This window comes from Lampetra fluviatilis, chromosome 41 (assembly GCF_964198595.1).
Source record: "Lampetra fluviatilis chromosome 41, kcLamFluv1.1, whole genome shotgun sequence".
Classification (NCBI taxonomy): Eukaryota; Metazoa; Chordata; class Hyperoartia; order Petromyzontiformes; family Petromyzontidae; genus Lampetra; species Lampetra fluviatilis.
Window position 1 is genome coordinate 2,790,275 of NC_136315.1, and position 20,351 is coordinate 2,810,625.

Below are 20,351 nucleotides of genomic sequence, written 5' to 3' on the forward strand. Positions count from 1 at the left end.
TGAGCAGAAGAGTGAGCGAGCGAGTGAGTGAGTAGAAGAGCGAGCGAGTGAGTCTTCTTGAGTGAGCTGAAGAGCGAGCGATCAGTGGGTGAGCGTGGGCGAGCCAGTGAGTGAGCCAGTGAGCGTTGTTGAGTGAGCGTTGTTGAGTGAGTGAGCGTTGTTGAGCGAGCGTTGTTGAGTCAGTGAGTCAGAGTTGAGTGAGAGTTGAGTGAGGGTTGAGTGAGTTAGCGTTGTTGAGCGAGTGAGCGTTGTTCAGTGAGTGAGAGTTGAGTGAGAATTGAGTTAGCGTTGTTGAGCGAGTGAGTGTTGTTGAGCGAGTGAGTGTTGTTGAGTGAGCGTTGTTGAGTGAGTGAGTGTTGTTGAGCGAGTGAGTGTTGTTGAGTGAGTCGATGAGCCCGAGCGAGCGAGCCTCAGCGGCCCTCGTGTGAGCTGCAGTGTGAGCGAGGGAGCCTCAGCGGAGCGAGTCGAATGTGCGAGGGAGCGAGCGATTGAGTTTGGCTGAGCGAGGCATCGGGTGCGTGAGGACGTGGGCGAGCTGCCTTTGTCTTCCCACTCCTTGCGCCGAGTCAAGAAGGAGGAGGGCCCAATGCGGCGGTGGGTGGTGGTTGTTGGTGGTGGTGTTTGGTGGTCGAGGCGACGATGATCGTCACGGGGATTCGGTGGAGGAGAGGGGTGGGGGGGTGATGGAGGAGGGGGCAGCACTGCATCGCCACCAGCGTGCCGTGCCTCGCGCAAATCAGCCACGTTCGCTCATCGCCTCCAACCGACCAGAGGGGGGGGGGGAGGATGCAGCCCCCTCCCTAGCCCCCCCCCCCAGCCCCCCCCCAGCCCCCCAGCCCACCGACGACGAGCACGCTAGACGGGCCGGTCCACTGCGTACTGGCACGCGCTGAAATTGGACGGCGGCGCCTGCAGGCCCGCGTATCCGGCGAAACTCGAGTGGTGCTGCTTCGCCTTGAGCCTCAGGCTGGCCAGGCTCGAGTTGCAGGGGTCGCCCCGGTAGACGTAGGGCGGCGCGGGCGCTCCTGCCGCGTGGGCCGCCACCGCGTACGGGCACCCGCCGGCTCCAGACGCGGGACTCGTGGCCACGGGCGAACCGCTGAGGTTGCCGATGCCCGGGTGGTGCTGGGGCATCATCGAGGAAGAGGCGACGGCGGCGGCCGCGGCCATGCCCGTGGTGCACGGGGGCGAGAAGACGGGTGGCGAGACCGAGTTGAAGAAGGGAAAGTTCTTTGAGAGGGGAGCCGCGGAGGGCTGAAGCGCTTTCGCCCAGTTGTTGTAGCCGTAGCTGGCGGCCGAGTAGACGTCGTCGTAGGGCTGCATGAAGCCGCTGAACTGCGCCCCGAAGCCGTTCTTGCACAACTCCGCCTGCTGGTTGCGCTCACGCTTGCGCCACTTGGCGCGGCGGTTCTTGAACCAGATCTGTGTGTGTGTATACGTGTGTGTGTGTGCGTGCACGTGTGTGTGTGTACGCGTGTGTGCGTGTGTACGTGTGTGTGTATACGTGTGTGTGTACGTGTTTGTGTGCGTGTGTGTGTGTGTGTACGTGTGTGTGTGTACGTGTGTGTGTGTACGTGAGTACGTGTGTGTGTGTACGTGAGTGCGTGTGTGTGCGTGTGAGTACGTGTGTGTGTGTGCACGTGTGTGTGTGTGTACGTGTATGTGTGTGTGTGTTGGGGAGACGTCGGGAGGGAAGAGACGCGGGGAGGGCGGTGAGCACTGGGGGGTGGGGGGCAAAGCACACTGGGGGGGGACGACGCCGCTTCGCTCCGCACGCCGTGAATGCGGCACAGAGCCAACCCCCCCCCACGCCACTCGCTCTCCTTGTAGAGCAGTCTCCCTGTCTTAGCCTTTAGACCCCCCCCACCACCATGTCTCCCAGTGTCTCCCCACGTCTCTCCCACGTCTCTCCCACGTCTCCCACATGTCTCTGCGTGTCACCCCCACGTCTCCCCCATCTCTCCCCATGTCTCCGCCACTTCTCCCCACGTCTCCCCACGTCTCCCCCACATCTCCATCTCTCCCCCACGTCTCCCCACGTCTCCCCCACGTCTCCCCACGTCTCCCCCACGTCTCCCCCACGTCTCCCCACGTCTCCATCTCTCCCCCACGTCTCCCCACGTCTCCCCCACGTCTCCCCACGTCTCCCCCACGTCTCCCCACGTCTCCGCGTGTCTCTCCCACGTCTCCCCCACGTCTCCCCCACGTCTCCCCACGTCTCCCCACGCCTCCGCGTGTCTCTCCCACGTCTCCCCCACGTCTCCCCACGTCTCCCCCACGTCTCCCCCACGTCTCCCCACGTCTCCATCTCTCCCCCACGTCTCCCCACGTCTCCCCCACGTCTCCCCACGTCTCCCCCACGTCTCCCCACGTCTCCGCGTGTCTCTCCCACGTCTCCCCCACGTCTCCCCACGTCTCCCCCACGTCTCCCCACGTCTCCGCGTGTCTCTCCCACGTCTCCCCCACGTCTCCCCCACATCTCCGCGTGTCTCTCCCACGTCTCCCCCACGTCTCCCCACGTCTCCCCCACGTCTCCCCACGTCTCCGCGTGTCTCTCCCACGTCTCCCCCACGTCTCCCCCACATCTCCGCGTGTCTCTCCCACGTCTCCCCACGTCTCCCCCGTGTACCCCTCCTCCCCCACCTCTATTTTTATCTCTCGGCGCGGCGCGCGCGACGCGGATTGCCGGGAAAGCGGAGACGTCGCCGCGGGCTCCCACTCACTCACTCGCGACGCGTCGCTCCTGGCAGCGGCGCGCTCACGTCTTGTACACAGCAGCAGCAGCAGCAGCGTCAGCAACATCATCATCAGCAACATCATCATCAGCATCATCGTCAGCAACAGCAACATCATCTTTCGATTTAAAGCTTTCCTGACTGCAGGGATTCATCTTCTTGGTTCTTTCGGTAAAGTCACGAAAGAACCAAGAAGAAGCAACATCATCATCAGCAGCATCATCATCATCAGCAACATCATCATCAGCAATATCATCATCAGCAACATCATCATCAGCAACAGCATCATCATCAGCTGCATCATCAACAGCAGCAGCAGCAGCAGCGATATCGTCAACAACATTAAGCAGCAGCAGGAGCATCAGCTGCGGCAACATCACCATCAGCAACATCATCAGCATCACCAGCAGCAGCGAATCGTCAACAGCATTAAGCAGCAGCAGCAATATCAGCTGTGGCAACAGCAACGGCAGCACCATCATCAGGTGTAGCAGCGGCATCAACAGCAGCAGCACTGGCATCGTAATCATCATCAGCACCAACAGCATCAGCAGCGGCACAATCAGTGTCATCAGCAGTATCAAACAGCACGCAAACACGTCATCATCATCATCAGCACAGACATCATCATCAGCAGCAGGGATGAAAAGATTCGGCCCCGATTACCGGTAACCGATTAACCGCGGAGTGCCTCCCCCATTATCGCCCGTACCTCCCCCTGCCCCAAGTGGCCCCCTCCTCCCCCACCACTGCACCCCTACCCCCCACACCAACCCCCCCTACCCCCCACACCAACCCCCCCTACCCCCCACACCAACCCCCCCTACCCCCCACACCACTCCTCGTCTTCTTCTGTCGTACGGCGTTTGACAAAGCGGCTACCCAGCCGTGAGCCGTGCGGGTTGGCGTCACCCCACCAGCCCCCCCCCCCCCCGCGTTCCCTCTTCCCTCCCCCCGCTAATACCGCCTCCCACACCCCCCCCCCCACCACCACTACGAACGCACTGATTTGTGTCAATGCGCGGTTACTTTTACCTCCCCCACTACCCCCCACTAACCCCCCCTCCCACCTCTACTTAACCCACCCGCTTCACCCCGCACCTGCCTGCGGTTGGCTACGTACGGCGCGAAAGAAGTTCAGCATTACAGCACGCGCGTCTTGTGACGTCCCTTACGAGTCGTCAAGTCACAAAGAGCCTTCGAAGGTCATCGGATTCCTCCAGCAGGAAGCATAAAACATCTTCAGATTCGTGCGAAACCCCCTCACCTCCCCCCCCCTTCCCCCCCACCACTCCTCTCCCACCACTTCCCCCCCCCCACCACCTCCCCCACCACCTCCCCCCCCCCACCACAACCTCCCCCACCAACCCCCCATCATCTCCCCCTCCACCACCCCCCCCCATCACCTCCCCCCCCACCACCTCCCCACCACCTCCCCCCCCACCGCTCCTCCCCACCACCTCCCCCCCCCCACCGCTCCCCCCCCCACCCCCCATCATCTCCCCCCCATCACCTCCCCCCCACCACCCCCCCCCCCACCACCACCTCCCCCCCCCCCCCCACCACCTCCACCACCACCGCCCGTACCCGCACGCGCGCCTCGGTGAGGTTGGTCCACACCGCGATCTCCTCCCGCGTGGACATGTCCGGGTAGCGGTTGCGCTGGAAGGTCGCCTCCAGCTCCTGCAGCTGCTGCGACGTGAAGTGCGTCCGCTGCCGTCGCTGCCGCTTCTTCTTGGACGGGTCATCGCCGCCGCCGCCTCCAGCGCCTGCCGAGGTGGGGGCCCCACCCCCGTGGCCACCGGGACCCGCTCCGACCACCCCCCCCAAGTCGTCGCCAACACCAACAACACCAACACCACCGCCACCCTTGCCCGCCTGCAGCTTCTCAACGTCTGGAGAGAGAGAGAGAGATTGAGATTTAAAGCTTCTTTCGTGACTGCAGGATGGATTCATATGCATGGTTCTTTCGGTGAAGTCACGTAGAAGGGAAATAATAAAATAATAAAAATATTAAACAATAAAATAAGAAAAATCAAACAAAAAAATTATCACGGCGTTTCGATTGCAACACAAGCTGTGGTTTTCACACCTGATGATGATTGCTTGTGTTGCAATCGAAACGTCGTGAGAATTGTTATGTTTTATTTTCATTATTTTATTATTTCCCGTCTACGAAGAATAAGAGGGAGATGTTGGGGGTGGAGGAGGGGGTGGTGGTCACACACAGACACACAAAAGACAAAGATTCCCCCCGGATTGACTTTTTAATTTAAATAATGTTTGGGGCAAGTGCTGTTTCGCAAGCACCAACCCCTCACCAGGTACTCATTTGAGGCTGAGTCGACCTAAGGGTCGGGAAAAAACAGGACCGGTTCAGATATTCGCCACTGGTGTTGGCCGTGAGCGGGAATCTAAACTCGTAACGCGAGTGCTCTATGAGTTTACACTCATAGACACTCACACTTGATCACACACACACACACATGCAGCCATAAACCATTACATCCACTTACACGAACTGGCTAATGCACACGCGCGCTTTAAACACACACTCGACTCAATGAGAACACTTAGCCAATCACACACACACACACAAACTATCACATCCACACACACACACACTATGACACACACACATAAATGATCACATCCACACACACACACATACACTATCACACACATAAACTATCACATCCACACACACACACATCAACTATCACACACACACATACACTATCACATACACACACACACATCAACTATCACACACACATCAACTATGACACACACACATAAACTATCACATCCACACACACACATACTCTATCACACACATAAACTATCACATCCACACACACACATACACTATCACACACACACACATAATCTATCACACACACACATAAACTATCACATCCACACACGCAAAGACAAAACCCTCCCGGATAGCCTAAACAGACTGTTGGGGCAAGTGCTGTTAGCGAGCACCTATTAAGGCCGGCACGGCACGCGAGGGGATTGGTGGCCAGCACCACGCCCGGCCGCCTTTGTCTCCCTAGCGGCGATGTTTTTACACACACGGTACTCATTTGAGGCTGAGTCGACCTATGGGAGGCCCATGACCCGTTCAGATAATCGTCTCCGGTGTTGTCCGGCGCGCTAACCGCTTAGCGCCCCCCCCACACTCTCAGGGACACTCAGACGCGAAGGCGACACGCGACTCGACACAAACACTCACCGGCAATCATAAACAAGCGTACGCCTGTGCACACTCACAGAGGCAAAGATCCCCCGGGTAACCTCCTTCGTCTCTCGGGGCAAGTGGGCTCTGGGAACGAGCGCCAATGAAGGTCGGCACACGGGCAGACCTTCGCCCGGCCGCCTTTGTCTCTCCACAGTGCTGACGGTTACGCATCGCGCCAGCGGCCGTATACTCGTTTAAGGGCCGAGTCGATCTAAAGGTGGACCGGTTCTGATTTTGTTTTTATTTCCAGCGACGTTGGGGTTCGCGAGTGTGCCGAGTTGGCGTCCATACTTCGATTCTCGCTCACGGCCAACCCCAGTGACGAACCAGTCCGAGGCTTCCTTCCCCTAGGTCGACTCAGCCTCAAGTGAGTGCCTCGTGCGGTGTGCGACCATCGCCGCTAGGGAGAGAGAAAGGGCGACCGGGCGTGGTGGTGGCCACAGCACTTGCCCCAAACAGCCCGTCAAGGCTGTACGGGGGACCTCTGCGTGTTGTGTTTGTCCGGGCAGCTGACACAAACTTGTGTGTGTGTGTGTGTGGCACAGATGTAGTTGAGTTTCGTGTTCATATCCAGGGCCTCGTTGCTCGCTGGACATTTCGTTGGCGGCCGGGAATGGACTTGGGGCAGATTGCTAGTGGCCGACTGCCCAAGAGCACACGGGCATCGCGAGGAAATTGAATTTGTGTAAATACTGGACGTGGTGCGCGTGCCGGGTGCGAGAATCCCGTTAAACATCGACAAATAAAGGTCCATTCAGATAATAACAAATTGTAAATGTTCGATTCTGGGAGCGCGGAGGTCTGATGAGATTCACGCTCACAACCACCACCCCCCCACTCCTCCACCGCCATCGGTTAAGCGAGTAATTCGCCTCCCGTGGAGTGAGACGCTAACGCCGATAGAAAGCGGGGGGTGGGAGGGGAGAGATCGCGTAATTTACGCGATCTTACCCAACAAGCCCTGTATTATTTACGCGATCTGACCTAAAAAAAAACCTGAATTATTTACGCGATCTAACCTAAAAAAAACTGTATTATTTACGCGATCTAACCTAAAAAAACTGTATTATTACGCGATCTAACCTAAAAAAACCTGAATTATTTACGCGATGTAACCCAAAAAACTGTATTATTACGCGATCTAATCTAAAAAAACCCTGTATTATTTACGCTATATAACCAAAAAACTCCTGAATGATTTACGCGATCTAACCCCAAAAAAATCGAATATTATTTACGCGATCTAACCTTAAAAACCCTGTACTATGGATGATATTGGTCACGAAAGCATACTACGTGTTAAGCCTTAACAGACTGCACGGGCAAGTTGCTGTTAGCGAGCACCTATAAAGGCCGGCACGGCACACGAGTGGGTGGGTGGCCGGCACCACGCCCGACCGCCTTTGTCTCCCAAGTGGCGATGTTTACTACACACCGTACCAAGTACTCATTTGAGGCTGAGTCGACCTAGGGGGAGGCCCAACACCGATTCAGGTAATCGTCACTGGTGTTGGTGGCCATGAGCGGGGAATTATTCGGGTGGCCGGTTTCAAGCGAGCAGCGCGCTAACCACTGCGCCACCGCTCCCCCTCCCCCACCTCCACCACACAGACACACACAGACACACACAGACACGCACAGACGCGCTCGCTCACACATCAAACGCGTTCCCTGCGCACACGCACACAGACGCGACGCATTGGTACAATACCGCAGCATACCTTGCATACGTGCGCAGCGGCTCGACACGCACGAGAACACAAACAAGGCCGTGGCCACCACTGAGTGATGTCAATTCTCGCGTCGTTCTACGAGGGATGGAGCAGCTGAGTTTCGCCACAACGCTGTTTGGTTTTTTTTTTGGGGGGGTAACGTCACTTTTTTAAAATGTAATATTTGACACGGGGACTCCTCTTCTTACGAACGAGTTTAGGTTTCAGAGGTCTGTTCGTAAGTCGCTTTGTTTCGTAAGTCCAACTTTACAGGACTCCTGTCGATTCCAAACACGTTGTACGGCATGTGCAGTTGTAGATGCCACTGGTTCTTCACGTTCTGCAGATGTAGATGCCACTGGTTCTTCACGTTCTGCAGATGTAGATGCCACTGGTCCTTCATGTTCTGCGGATGTAGATACCACTGGTTCTTCACGTTCTGCAGATGTAGATACCACTGGTCCTTCACGTTCTGCGGATGTAGATACCACTGGTCCTTCATGTTCTGCGGATGTAGATGCTTAAACATCTGAACACCTGTTTTATTTCCAGAGAGGGTGAAACCTATCTTATTTGTTTAATATTTCTGAACCTGGTCTGTCCCGAGCCTCCCTCCCCCTCGAAAATAATCTTCTTCATTCGCACGGCTGCTGATGTAGACGCAGCGCAAACGACTTACAATCTCACTTTCAGTTGTTGAAGTTCAGCCAAGCCCGTCAGGAGTAGCGGAATTAGTTGCATCGTCATCGCTGCGATGTGCCCCCTCCTTCGTTTTTGTGGATCGTTTGCATTGCGTCGTGATGCCTCGTGCTCCCGTCTCTGTTCTGGATGACCACAGTCGTACACCACCAGAGAGTTCTACATTTTAAAATCTTTTATATTAAGTTCACTTACTTGCTTGCGCGCTTGCGCGCTTACGACCGTGCAAATATTTCGGTCGTTTTTTAACCCACTTCCCGTGATCCAATCGAGCTGACATTTCGCACACAGACTCGTTGTGCGTGACAATGAATTTTCGTGAATTTTTTTTTTCAAAAATTTTACACTGTTTAGGGAATTTTTAAAAAATATTTATTTACCAATTGGTTAATGCTGGCACACAATCATATGACCCATAGGTGGCAGCCATCTCAAGCCAGAGGACGAGAGGACTCTAGCCGCCCCGATGCCACGCATATAAAGGATTTATAGTGAAAAACTTAGTTTTTACGGGTTAATTTTTCCATTTGTGCATCATCAGCTGTCCGCATCCACTGCCGTGGTTTGTGCGGTGGATGCGGTTGAGGGTGGGGGCCGTGAGCTAGGTGGAAATATCAAACCCAGGGATTTTATATTTGGGTGTTCCACGTGATTATAATAGTGATGGTGTGTAATTGTTAAAGACACAAATGTGAAGGAAGCCAATTGTCCACTTATCTGTGTTATGTTACTTCAATTATATAGTCTGCTACTGCTGCGTTAACATCGATGTACTAGCATCGACAACACCGTGAACTCAACTCGTTGTAGCGCACTGCGCTAACCACTACGCCACCGCTCCTCGGTCTGTATAGCTATGAACAGACTGTTGGGGCAAGTGCTGTTAGCGAGCAGCACTGCGACACACGGGTGGGTGACCAGCACCACACTCACACAGCACCACACGCAGCACCACACACACAGCACCACACACACAGCACCACACACACAGCATGACACACACACACACACACCACACAGAACCACACACATAGAACCACACACACACAGAGACACCAGACATAGCACCACACACACACACACAGCACCACACACAGCACCACACACAGCACACACACAGACACCACACACACACCACACTCACACAGCACCACACTCACACAGCACCACACTCACACAGCACCACACACACACAGACACCACACTCACACAGACACCACACTCACACAGCACCACACACACAGACACCACACACACAGCACCACACACACACAGCACCACGCACACAGACACCACACGCACACAGCACCACACACACACAGCGCCACACACACACACACAGCACACTCACACAGCACCACACACAGAGCACACTCACACAGCACCACACACACAGCACCACACTCACACAGCACCACACACACAGCACCACACACACAGCACCACACTCACACAGTACCACACACACAGCACCACACACACACAGCACCACACACACACAGCGCCACACTCACAGCACCACACACACAGCACCACACACACAGCACCACACACACAGCACCACACACACAGCACCGCACACACAGCACCACACTCACACAGCACCACACACACAGCACCACACACACAGCACCACACACACACACAGCTCCACACAGCAACATGCGCACTCGTCACCAGGAGCAGGCTTTCACGCTCCCTCCCCCTCCGCGTCCTCGCGGCTTTCGCGTCTGCCACTCCACGACTCTACGTCGTGGTGATTTACTCGGCTCAGCGCTGGTGGTGGTGGGGGGGGGGGTGGTGGTGGGGATGGTGGTGGGGGAGGGTGGTGGGGATGGTGGTGGGGGGGATGGTGGTGGGGGGGGGAGGTGGGGGGGGTGGTGGGGGGGGGGATGGTGGTGGTGGGGGGAGGTGGGGGGGGTGGTGGGGGGGGGGATGGTGGTGGGGGGGGGGTGGGGGGGGGATGGTGGTGGGGGGGGATGGTGGTGGGGGGGGGATGGTGGGGGGGGAGATGGTGGGGGGGGATGGTGGTGGGGGGGGGATGGTGGGGGGGGGGAGATGGTGGGGGGGGATGGTGGGGGGGGTGGTGGGGGGGGGATGGTGGTGGGGGGGGATGGTGGGGGGGGAGATGGTGGGGGGGGATGGTGGGGGGGGATGGTGGTGGGGGTGGTGGGGGGGGATGGTGGGGGGGGGGATGGTGGTGGGGGGGTGGTGGGGGGGTGGTGATGGTGGGGGGGGCGTGGTGAAACCCACCAGACCGGCCCGTTCCCTACATTTTTTCGAGGCCCCCATTAACGCAAACGTCGTCTTTGCGCGTGGTTCAGTCCCACGAATATTGATGCAAACACGGACAGCTCAACTCGGCCTTCCAGAAGAACATCGTGAGAAATAAAGACGCCGAGTCACTCGTTTACGATCATCTCTATGTACGTGTGCAATTAATACGCACACAATTGCTATTTTTTCTTTTTTACGTGTAAAAACAAATAATTCACATGCGTGCACCTACAGGGCTCCGTGTAGCGTGAAATAGAGCGCGTGTTTGTGTGTTAGACTCATTCTCAAACGAGTACCTGGTGCGGTGTGTACACATCGCCACTGGGGAGACAAAGGCGGCCGGGCGTGGTTCTGGCCACCCACCCCCTCGTGTGCCGTTCCGGCCTTCATAGGTGCTCGTGAACAGCACTTGCCCCAACAGTCTGTTAAGGATATACGGGGGATCTTTGTCTTTGTTAGTAGTTGTGGAAAGCGGTGGTGTAGCGGTTAGCGCGCTGCGCTACGAACTAGCGACCCGATATCGATTCCCGCTCACGGCCAACACCAGTGACGATTATCTGAACCGGTCCTGAGCCTCCCCTAGGTCGACTCAGCCTCTAACGAGTACCTGGTGCGGTGTTTAAACATCGCCACTGAGGAGACAAAGGCGGCCGGGCGTGGTGTTGGCCAACCCACCCCCTCGTGTGCCGTGCCGGCCTTCATAGGTGCTCGCTAACAGCACTTGCCCCGACAGTCTGTTAAGGCTACGTGAAGGGGGGGGGGGTGTTCTTGTTGTTATATTTGTGTTTTATCAAGCACAGCCATCGCGGAGATGGAGCGATGTTAATCAGCTGGTCGCGCCAGGAGCGAGGCGGATTGCTCGCGTCGCGAGAGAAGCCGAGACGCCTTGGGGAGGGCGGTCACCCAGCAGTGGGTAGATCAGCAGAACAATAAATACATCGACACGTTCGTCAATAAGAGCGCGGCCTTGAAATAATAATAAAATAATAAATAATAGGCGACGTTTCGGGCACGTTGTTTGTGCACCACTGCCAAAGCAGCAGCAGCAGCAGCATGAAGTGGAGATACATCACCGATCTATCTTCTACAGATTGATAATTATCCAAAGCGCGTTGTCGCAATGATACAATTGTCCGCAAGGCGATGTACGTTTGTTGAACTTCTTTCCCACCGTACATAGCCAACCGTGCTCATCGGAGGTGATGATGATGATGATTCTACTGCTGATGATAATTCTGCTGCTGCTGATGATGATTCTGCTGCTGCTGATGATGATTATGATTCTGCTGCTGCTGCTGATTCTGCTGCTGCTGATTCTGCTGATGCTGTTGATGATGATGGATACTGCTGCTGCTGCTGATTCTGCTGCTGCTGTTGATGATGATGGATGCTGCTGTTGATGATTCTGCTGCTGATGATTATGCTGCTGATGATATGTTCGTGTCTGGGCCAATGTGTCGTCATTTATATATCGAACAAAAACAAATCCATGCTGCACATTGAATGATACATTGTTGCGATACACTATTCTAAACATTCACACACACACAGACAGATATATTCAGCAGACTATAAGATGCTTCAGAAAGTAAGACCCAACTCATACTGGGCTATACATTATATATAACTAGCTGTACTACCCGGCTTCGCCCGGGACTTGGATTCACCACACCCGGCCGCCTTTGTCTCCCCAGTGGCGATGTTCACACACCACACCAGTTACTCGTTTAGTAATGTTTGCATGGTGTACCGTCTGGAAAGTACCCACATGGCAAATTTCCAGTTTGTTGCATGTCGGGAAGTACGCTAAACATTTTGAACAGACACACATTCACAACTTTGCCTTTTATATATATGGACATAATACCGATACTGTATTCCACGTGTCTCACTCACCACCAATGTCGTTAATTAGGTGGGTGTTTCTATAAATGTCCCCTTATATTAATGACTCAACGTATAGGGAGACGTACGTGCCTGTCACTGACGCTTAGACTAAATAAATCCAATTAGAGGCCACAGCAATTCACACACAGACACACACACACACACGCGCCAACCTCAGAGACTAATTATGGCCAGGCTTTATACACACCAATTAAGCAGCAATTAAACACCGTGACCACTCCAGATTTGAAGTTTTCGTGACTGCAGGGATCCATACGCTTTGGTTATTTCGGTAAAGTCACGTAGGAAATATAAAATAAATTTAATCACCACGTTTCGATCGTAACACAAGCAGCCACCTCGGCCTGAATAGGCGCTCGCTAACGGCAGCTTGTAAAACACATAGAGACAGACACATTTTACGAGTTAAACACACATACACAACTTGAGTATAATACACACACAACTTGAGCATTATACGCACAAGTACAAATTGCGTCTTACACACAACTTGTGTATTATGTACACACATATGTACAACTTGTATACATACGCAACTGTTATATTTTACAAACATGTACAACTTGTGTAGTATACACATGCACAACTTGAGTATGATATATAAATATATACAACTTGTGTATTACACATACACACCCGCGGCTTTGCCCGTGGGAAAACATTAATTTCTAAATTTGTATTCTCCTAAGGAAGGCAGACACACACAGACAGACAACACATACTTTTATAGATGAGATACACGCACACACAGCTTGTGTATTACACACACATATATATATACAACTCATGTAATGTACACCTATACACGTGTATTACACACAACCTGCGTATTACACAAAGACAAAGATCCCCCGTATAGCCTTAAGACTGTTGGGGCAAGTGCTGTTAGCGAGCACCTATGAAGGCCGGCACAGCACACGAGGGGGTGGGTGGCCAACACCACGCCCAACCGCCTTTGTCTCCCTAGTGGCGATGTTTACACATCAGATACTCATTTGAGGCTGAGTCGACCTAGGGGAGGCCCAGGACCGGTTCAGATAATCGTCACTGGTGTTTGCCGTGAAGAGCACCCGCCCGACCGCCCGCCCTGAATGGGAATCGAATCATCCGGGTCGCTGGCGTCCGTACGCTCCCCCACCATTCATATAACACAAAGACAAAGACCCCCCGTATAGCCTTAGCCGACTGTTGGGGCAAGTGCTGCTCGCGGAGCACCTACGTGAAGGTCGGTACGGCACACGAGCGGGTGGGGTGGCCAGCACCATGCACTCGGCCGCCTTTGTCTCCCCTAGTGGCGATGCCTTTCACACACCGTACCGCGTTACTCAATTGAGGGCACGCCCGGGAACCGGTCCAAATAGTCGTGCCCGCGAGCAGCCGGGCATCGCAAGTCGGGGTGGTCAGGTGGTCGCGTAGCGTAGCGCGCACACCACACGCGCGCGCGCGCACACACAGAGAGAGACGCACGCGCACGACTACAACAACAACAACAACGACCACCACCACCACGATACTTACGCAACCACTTATGCTGCGTGGCTCACGAGCCGACGCCATCGAGATGACTGGGCTGCCTGCCAAGGTTACATTCTGATACATCGCAATGTGCGTGCGTGTGTTCATTCGATTGTTTTTCACAGTTGCTGAGCACAGATTCCCCAAACAACAACAACAACAAATAGGTCAAAGCGGCCAGCAACAAACAGCACTAATCGGAGGCGCAATAAATTTCGATTTAAAGCTTTCGTGACTGCAGGGATTCATCTTCTTGGTTCTTTCGTTAAAGTCACGTAGAATGAAAATAATAAAAAAATTAAAATAATAAAAGAAAATAGTAATAAAATGTGATGTTTTCTTTTTATTATTTCATTATTTCCATTCTACGCGAACCAAGAAGACGGAGGCGCAATAAATAAACATCGTAAACGCAGCGCGACTCTCGTTGTTCGAGACTCGGGGAACGTGGCGGCAGATGGAAGAGAGGGATTGCATGTTCGAGTTTACCAGCGTTTGTGAAACCGATTACACGTGCAGACCAAACACAATGAGAGCATACACCCTTTATAGATAACATCAGAGGTGTGGACTCGAGTCATGTGACTTGGACTCGAGTCAGACTCGAGTCATGAATTTGATGACTTGCGACTCGACTTGGACTTGCATAACAATGACTTTGTCCCACCTATGAGATGTGGACTCGAGTCATGTGACTTGGACTCGAGTCAGACTCGAGTCATGAATTTGATGACTTGCGACTCGACTTGGACTTGCATAACAATGACTTTGTCCCACCTCTGGATAACATTCCGCTCATCATCATCATCATCAGCATCATCAGCAGCAACAGCATCATCAACAGCAGGAGCGGCAGCAGCCATGGCCAAGCCGTGGCACTCCCTGCGTAGGCGCTTGGGAGCCGTCACTCCATCAGCTGCACGTTGACTTCAACCAATACCGAGACAATTAGGCACACGTGTTCAAATGCATTTAATTTATTTAATTGAGCGATTTTAATACATTTCCGACGGTGCTATTTAGAGAGCGAGAGAAGCACCCGTATCTTATTTAAATGGTATGGGACCTATTTTAGCCAGTATCAAACAAATAAGAATAGAGTTTTTATTTTGCCCTTTCTGGCATTAAACAGATGCTCAAACACTAAATACGCATTTTGTAAGGCATCAAGTCTGCATGAAGCACACATTACTTGTGGCACGACAAAAAACCCCGATTCATATTGCCATTTGGCCGATGTCACTTTTATAATAGAGTTTTGTTTTGGGTTAGATCGTGCAATTATATAAATGTGTCGTTAAACCCGCCACCACCCGACACAGCCAACTAGTAAGGTTTGTCACGTAAACAGAACGTGCCAATTCGTCACTAGTACAGCACTAGTGTGTAGTATAGTAGTGTATAGTAGTGTAGTGTATAGTGTAGTGTATTGTGTAGTGTACTAGTACAGCACACCGGTGTGTTGGAGAGCCAAGCCACAACATTTACAATCTGAGTACGACGTTTCGCCGGTAATTAAATGTTGTGGCTTGGCTCTCCAACACAGCGGTGTGCTGTCCTAGTGACGAATTGGCCACGTTCTGTTTACGTGACAAACCCTTACTAGTTGGCTGTGTCGGCTGGTGGCGGGTTTTAACGACACATTTATATAATTGCGCGATCTAACCCAAAAAAAACCTCTCTATTATGGATGATATTGGTCGTGAAAGCCTACTACGTGTTAAACTGATGCCACTTTTGTCAGCCTATCATCCCCCCGGGGGTCGATAAAACGAGCCACCGTGTTGTGTCAACAGTGCACGCCTTACAACAATAACGACGATACGGATTGACCCATTTATCCTGCAAAGCCAGACTCAATCGAATTACTATTTTTGTTTTAGATATAGAAGGGATCCCCACGTGCCTTTTAAAAAATCCAAGATGTTTGCATGTGTAATACACACGAGTATGCGTGTGTGACACGTAACGTGTAATACACACGTTGTGCTTGTGTATAATACCTAAGTGAGTGTATGTATAATATACCAGTTGTGTAGATGTGTATGGAATACTCAAGTGTATGTGCGTGTCTAATACTCAAGTTGTGTATGTGCACAACTGCATGCATGTGTAATATACCAGTTGTGTATATAATACTAAAGTTAATAATAGGGCTTTTCCCCTTTTTTCTGGCAACAAAACTGAAACCTTTTAACAATACACCAATTGTCTTTGTATAATACCGAAGCATCGCGGGGGATATCCACGCGTGCGAGGGAGAAATAATCCTTGTAAAAAGGTTTCAGTTTTGTTGCCAGAAAAAGGGGAAAAACCCTATTATTGCATTTTGGTACTGGCAAAGGAGGTCTAATGATGAAATACTAAAGTTGTGTGTGGGTGTGTATAATACTCATGGAGTGTATGGGTGTGTATGAAACTCATGGAGTGTATGGGAATGTATGATACTCAAGTTGTGTATGGGTGTGTATGATACTCAAGGTGTGTATGGGTGTGTATGGGTGTGTATGAGACTCAAGTTGTGTATGGGGGTGTATAATACACAAATTGTCTTTGTATAATACCGAAGCATCGCGGAGGATACCCACGCGTGCGAGGGAGAAACACTCGAGTCCACTTGCTGCACCACCTCAACGCCCGCGGGAAGTGAGTTTCTCAACATTTTATTTTGGTGTGGTGGACGAGGGTAGGGGGGGGGGGTTGATCGACCAACCCCCTCGCTACGGCCTCCACAGCAGTGCTGGATTACACGTGCGCCAACACTTTCCCCCGGCTGGCACTCGCCATGAGAATGTGGAATTTACACCGGTGGCCGTGCGAGGCGTTGTGGAAACTGGAGACGGGCAGACCGACCTCTCGCTTTCTCCGGAAGCCACTCAGACTTTGCAGTCATAATCTGTATTCATGCTGGAAGAATCCGATGAGCTACAAAGCTCTACTTTTCCCCACAGATGTCACGGATATCAAATCCCAGTCGCGTTTACGTCTGGACGCGGGGGTGGGGACGGACGGCATGAGCTCATCGGTGGGAGCGAGGAAGAAAATGAACGTCTGCCGGGTCGGAACTTTCACCAGAAAGTCCCCGCGACCTTCACAATCGCTCCCTCCCGCCACGGTGAGAGACAAAACGCGGGGGGTGATGGACATGGCGGCAGATGTTTGGTAGCAAGACCGCGTGTGGGCCTAGGGGCAGGTGCGCGAGAGGAGGTGGTGTGACGGGGTTTTTTTTAAAGTGAAAAGTAAAAAAACAACCGGAATGGAATCCCACAAAAAAGATCAAAATTGGAACGCGTCTGAGAGTACGTCCATTGAGAGAGATGGAGCGATGAATTGAGGAGTTACGTGTGGCTGGATTATTAACATCATGGAGACCGTTACGGGTGGGGTGTGAGAAAGTGGGGAGGAGAAAATATGAAAATCTGGTTCCAGACATGAACTTTGGGATAATCCGACAATTAGATTTTTTTTTATTAATGCGAATGTGCGATGTCACGTGGCACCACCTTCGCCGTCAAAGGATGTGCCACGTGACATCAGGTAACGTCAGTTGTGTTCGCACCGAGGCACCGAGGCACCGCGTTATCTTGCTGCGTGATGTTAACAATGATAAGTTCAGAAAAAGTTACGAAAATTACGCACCAGTTAGGTTCCCCGAAAATACAAAATCTGACATTTTCACATCCAAACCCATTCCGAGACTTACGGATCTGGCCAGAACAATCCAGGTACTAAGGATGAGTTTCTGATCGAAGTAAAATCGGATTTCCGGATTTAAAGGACAATGATAGTTTGCATTTTTTCTAAAATGTTTTAACACGCCGGAGGCTTTCGTGACCAATATCGTCCATAGTACAGGTTTGTTTGGGTAAGATCGCGTCAATATAACTGTGTCATTAAGGGCTCACAAGTGACGCCATCACATCTATCCCTCTATTTAAGGAACGAAACAGGATTTCTCCACAAATCTGGCTGCCGCCTGATGACGCCGTTTGTAATTATTACCGGCGAAAACGTCGTACTCAGATTGTAAATGTTGTGGCTTGGCTCTCCAACACATCGGTTAGTGCTGTACTAGTATACTACACTATATACTACACTATACACTACACACTACTATACACACTACTATACACACTACACTATACACGACACTATACACTACACTATAAACTACACACTACACTACACGCTAGTGCTGTACTAGTGACGAATTGGCCACGTTCTGTTTACGTGACAACCCTTACTACTTGGCTGTGTCGGGTGGTGGCGGGTTTAACGACACATTTATATATTTACGCGATTTAACCCCAAAAAACACCACCTCTTATGGATTTCTATAAACCGGCGAGGGTTCTTCACGGAAGTGACGTCACCCAACGTCACGCGACTGCGAGTTTGGCAGGGGAAAGCGCCCACAATTACACGACGCAAGTGACGTCATACCAGGTGACGTCAAACTTTTAGATGAAGTCAAGAAACAAATCTTGGATTATTCACTAAATCTAGAGCACGCTATTACCCGGCACCGATGGTATTAATCTTGATTTAAAGTTCATAAGCAATACCCGAACAAACCTGTACTACCGATGGTATTGCTTATGCTGAACTGTGCACTGCATTCTAAACGTGAACCTACGTTTAGAATAACCAAAATAAATAAGCAGATAATGTATTGATTTAAAGCTTTCGTGACTGCAGGGATTCATATTCTTGGTTCTTTCGGTAAAGTCACGTATAAGGGAAAAAATAAAATAATACAAATATAAAACAATGAAAGTCGAAACGTCGTGAAAATTTGTATTGTTTAATATTTGTATTATTGTATTATTTCCCTTCTACGTGACTTTACCGAAAGAACCAAGAATACAAGCAGATAATGTCTTCACAGATCCGCCTCTCCACATAAAAAGTAAGCGTAGTTTTTTTTTACACGACGGATGTTTATAGGCAAGGTGCGGTTTCGACATTCAGTCTCTCATCATCGTCAGCAGCAGCAGAGAGAGAGAGGGGGGGAGGCTTGTTTGAAGGTAATTCTGGTGAGCACCAAGAGGTAGGCAAGAGGCAAGCGACGTGGGGCGCGTTCGCAACGAGTGGTGGCGCCACCTGGTGGCCACGACGCGGCGTTGCACACAGCCAGCCCTGCGTGACCGAGAAGACACATTCTTAGGTTTTTTTCGGTAAAGTCACGTAGGTAAAAATTAAAATTAATAAAAGTAAAATTAAAATAAAAATCACGACGTTTCGGAGGCCACACAAGCTTCCGTCTTCAGGTGGAACCGTCACAGCACGATAGCTGTATCAAGTAAAGAGACATTCCTAGAAAACAGTTTCTCTTACTTGATACAGCTATCGTGCTGTGACGGTTCCACCTGAAGACGGAAGCTTGTGTTGCCTCCGAAACGTCGTGATTTTTATTAATTTTTATTTTACTTTTATTAATTAAAATTTTTTACCTACGTGACTTTACCGAAAAAACCTAAGAATGTGAATCCTTGCAGTCACGCAAGCTTCAAATCTAGAACGAGAAGAAGACGCCCACGATCGCTTTGGGTCATTGAAGCGATGCGATTCTGTTCGAGATTGTTGCGTGCGCGCGTGGGTTCGTTCTTTGTGGGGGGGGGAGGGATGGGGGTTGTTTTTACGTAAAAAAGTCAATCACTTATCGGCAATCCGGGACGCGGCCTAACATCAGATTCTACGCGGAAGGCATTCGAACGGTCATTCGAATATTCTGCGGAACGCATTCTTGAAAGATGTGCAAAGCAGCAGTGCGGAGGGAGAGAGGGAAGAGACAGAGAGAATTGTGTGCTCGGAATGACACCGAGACGGACAAGATGAACGCACGGATTAGAGAGCACACGCACACAGACACACAGACTCACTCACACGCACACTCACTCACACGCACACACACACATTCATACGCACACAGACACACACACTCACTCACGTACACTCACACGCACACACACGCGCACACACTCGCACACAGACACACACACTCACACAGACACACACACTCACTCACGTACACTCACACGCACACACTCACACTCGCACACAAAAGAAAAAGATCCCCCATGTAGCCTTAACAAAATGTAGGGGCAAGTGATGTTAGCGAGCACCTATAAAGGCCGGCACGGCACACGAGGGGGTGGGTGGCCAGCACCACGCCCGACCGCCCCCAGTGGCGATGTTTACACACCGCACCAGGTATTCATTTGAGGCTGAGTCGACCTAGGGAAGGAGGCCCAGGAC

At 51.9% G+C, this 20,351-nt stretch overlaps 1 protein-coding gene across 2 annotated transcripts in view; it reads right to left on the reverse strand.

Moving 5' to 3' along the window:
* Positions 1-841: 841 nt before the first annotated feature.
* The window catches only part of PITX1 (paired like homeodomain 1), a 110,465-nt gene continuing 90,955 nt past the window's right edge, over positions 842-20,351 (reverse strand). For both annotated transcript variants that reach the window (XM_078875323.1, XM_078875324.1), the window contains 2 exons: positions 4,323-4,630; positions 842-1,422 (listed from right to left, as the gene is read on the reverse strand). In XM_078875323.1, coding sequence (XP_078731449.1) covers positions 856-1,422; positions 4,323-4,630 — 875 coding nt within the window. In that variant the 3' untranslated portion in view covers positions 842-855. The remainder of the gene's footprint in view (positions 1,423-4,322; positions 4,631-20,351) is intronic.